The 3,164-nt window shown below is 35.1% G+C and overlaps 1 protein-coding gene across 1 annotated transcript; it reads right to left on the reverse strand.

The window, feature by feature from the left end:
* Window positions 1-1,372: 1,372 nt before the first annotated feature.
* On the reverse strand, window positions 1,373-3,016 carry LOC138860699 (glutamate receptor ionotropic, delta-1-like). Its single transcript, XM_070118733.1, has 2 exons — window positions 2,788-3,016; window positions 1,373-1,789 (listed from the first exon to the last, which is right to left on the reverse strand). Exons 1-2 carry the CDS (start codon window positions 2,994-2,996, stop codon window positions 1,576-1,578), a joined length of 423 nt encoding a protein of 140 aa, XP_069974834.1. The 5' UTR covers window positions 2,997-3,016; the 3' UTR covers window positions 1,373-1,575.
* Between the last annotated feature and the right edge of the window lie 148 nt (window positions 3,017-3,164).

Raw genomic sequence — 3,164 nt, forward strand, 5'->3', positions numbered from 1 at the left:
TCGTACAACGAAATACTCTACAATACATTGAAACCAAAGAACAAAACCTTTTTACAGGCCCAAGCATTTGTTTAACAAATAAAAATACTGTATAAACGTTTTTACAAATAACTACTGTACTTTAAAATAATTATTTTAATCATCAATACGAACTGAAGGCTTCATGGGTTTTAGAGAAAATTTGCAAACTTAAATTTGGCAAGCTGTTTTACGTACATGTACATATTAAACCGTAACGTTATTGAAACACAGGTATAAAAGAAGCGGAGAGACTGTTTAGTCAATCAGAATGCAAACACAATGCACAATGCAAATCCGTGAAGCAGCGAGAACGCGAAAGGTGAACCGCATTATAGCAAGGGTTCACTGTATTCTAAAATTCTAGTTATCTGATGCAACGACAGTGCTAAAAGCAATCCAGATTTGACTGTCTTTCCTTTATGAAATCTGCATCATAGATTTTCCTCGTAATCTGTAATCTTCAGACCCGACTCGCTGGGAAAATTGTCTGCCTTCTAGGAGTCTTCATATTCAACGTGGTGTGTATCGATGTTCAGAATATTGCCTCCAAATGGATATTTATCACATGCTGTGCTCATGACCTAGAATCATTCGTAAACAGGGTGAATAAAATGTCCCTCTATCACTGGAGCTCTTTAGAAATTATCACCAAGGTACTTCACAGAACTTATTATTTTGTCCGATTAATTTGCAGGTTATTCCATATTATATTTTTAGTTTATTGTCTATTTTCCTTTTACAGATATCTGACATAGTATTTCTCTTTTGTCTGCATATGAATCCTTGAAATGAGCTACAAATTTCAAAGGGTTAAACCTGTGGTGTCTCGAGTGGGAAGGACATCATAAAGTTCCTTTGCAGTGAGTGACAAGGGTGCCTATCCGGCTCAAAGTGTAATCAAGACCTCGTCTTTTTATTCAAACATCATTCTCACACGGGCCTGGGAATCCTTAATAGTCGGGGGGAGGGGTGGTGGTGGAAATAGTCTGATCTGAGCCATGGTTGAAATCACTTCTATTTCTTGATGTCCACCAAACCTTTCCTCGTCGAAGTCCATTTTGGTAGAAGGGTAATCATACAGTTTGCATTTATTTTTTTAATGCATACCTACATCAAGCAAGAACAGAAATGGGATTCGTGTTCGATCGGTTCCTCTGGCAGCATAACTACATGATGACTGTAAAATTCAAATCCACTAGAAGGAGGGGTCTGTAGAAAGCAAATTGATATGGCCTTCGTTATCCTAAACCTTGAACCGGCTTATCCTTGCTGAATATATATATATATATATATATATATATATATATATATATATATATATATATATATATATATATATATATATATATATATATGCACCTACGTGATACAGTGCGAAAACATATGCTAAGGCTATGTAAATTGGGTAATTGCCTCTCCCTATAATTACTGAGAACCTCGGCTGTTACCCCGGCAAAAAATATCAATAACTCTATTTCACTATCGTCTTATCTTTCTCTCTCCCACTCTTCTTCCTTCTTCCTCTGTCCCCCTCTCACCCTCTCTACCCGCACTTCACTTTTCATTCCTCATCGCCTTATAAGGACGAAAGTGAACCTCAATGGCCAATATTCCAGCTGACACCAAGATACTGACACTCAGGAGGAGAAAGGGGGTAAGGACAGTCTTTAACTCTATGGCTGACGTTTCTCGGTTCCCGCAGTCGCTGTCAGCTTTCAACTCCTGCCACCACTTCCTTATGAGGCCAACTGACAGCATGTCCATGACGCTTTTGGGGAGAGAAAGATAAGGAAAAAGGATTAGTTAACAGCTGACTTATGTCCGGTGCGTTAAAATTATGCCAAGCCCGAACCCATAAATATACACGGACATACATATACACCGAAATAAATACCTATCTATCAATCTGATATACATTCATCTATCTATATATCCGGTATGTATGCCTATCTAAACAGATGTATATGCATTTATTTGTGTATATATGCATGTCTGTATAATGAATATTCATTGGGTTGGGCCTGGCACAATTCTAACAAACTGGCCGTTAAAAGAACTTAGGATTTTGAGGTTACGGAAGGATATACGAGAAAGAATGAGAATAATAATCTTATCCATGGATGGAAGAGCGAAGCAAGGGAACAAGGAAACAAAAATCAACATAATAAAAGCGTAAACAAAAGAACGAGTATAAAACAAACGAGAAACATTTATACACAAAAAATAATTCAAAGCTAAGCTAATACGTAAATAGGTGACTAAACCTCAAATTATTGTCACCGGATTGGACTTTTCCATCATCACGAAAGAAGGAAAAACAACAAATAATACATTCTAACAACAATAAATAGATAAATAAATGGATAGAATTAAAAATAGATAAATACATGAAGAGATTGAATTAAAAATAAATAAATGAGTAAATAGATAAAACTAAAAATAGATAAATAGATAAATAAATAGAATCAAAAATAGATAATTAATTGGATAGATAAGATTAAAAACGGATAAACAAAATTTTAAAAAAGAAATTAATGAAGAGATAAAATCAGAAATAGATAGATAAATAAATAAATGGAATCAAAAATAGATAATTAATTGGATAGATATTAAAAATAGATAATTAATTGGATAGATATTAAAAATAGATAATTGGATAGATATTAAAAATATATAATTAATTGGATAGATATTAAAAATAGATAATTGATTGGATAGATATTAAAAACAGACAAATTAAATTAACATGTTCCAAATAAAACTTACAGGGCATTCATCACCGGAACCAAAGGAGATCCTTTTCTCAACGCGAAGGACGTGTAATCCGGGAAGTAGGACGCGGGCAGCAAGAACGCGCCACACTCGTCTCCAAAGTTCAAATTGTAGTAGAATTCCCACTCCATGAAGGCGTAGTCGCCCTTCAGCACCCGCTCCATGCCTTCTTCGGGAGATAAAACGAGGTCTTCGTCCTTCATTCGCTTCAATATGGCTTGGAATAAAGGGTTGGGCGAGTTCTGTTGTGTAGGGGAGAGTTCGTTCAAATTTTGGCGGGAAAGTTCGGCGTATGGGTTATTTCATTTTTGTTTATTTTAGTTATTTAGTTTATTAAGTTATTGTGTTTGTTTTTGGTTTTTGTTTTCTCT

The sequence above is a fragment of the Penaeus vannamei genome, chromosome 42 (assembly GCF_042767895.1).
Source record: "Penaeus vannamei isolate JL-2024 chromosome 42, ASM4276789v1, whole genome shotgun sequence".
Taxonomy (NCBI): Eukaryota; Metazoa; Arthropoda; class Malacostraca; order Decapoda; family Penaeidae; genus Penaeus; species Penaeus vannamei.

Excerpts from the sequence above, each read along its gene's own strand:
- LOC138860699 (XM_070118733.1), bottom strand. The coding sequence starts at position 2,996 with ATGAAGGACGAAGACCTCGTTTTATCTCCCGAAGAAGGCATGGAGCGG. Across the intron at positions 1,790-2,787 it reads GTTCCGGTGATGAATGCCCT|CGTCATGGACATGCTGTCAG; the intron begins GTAAGTTTTATT and ends TCTCCCCAAAAG.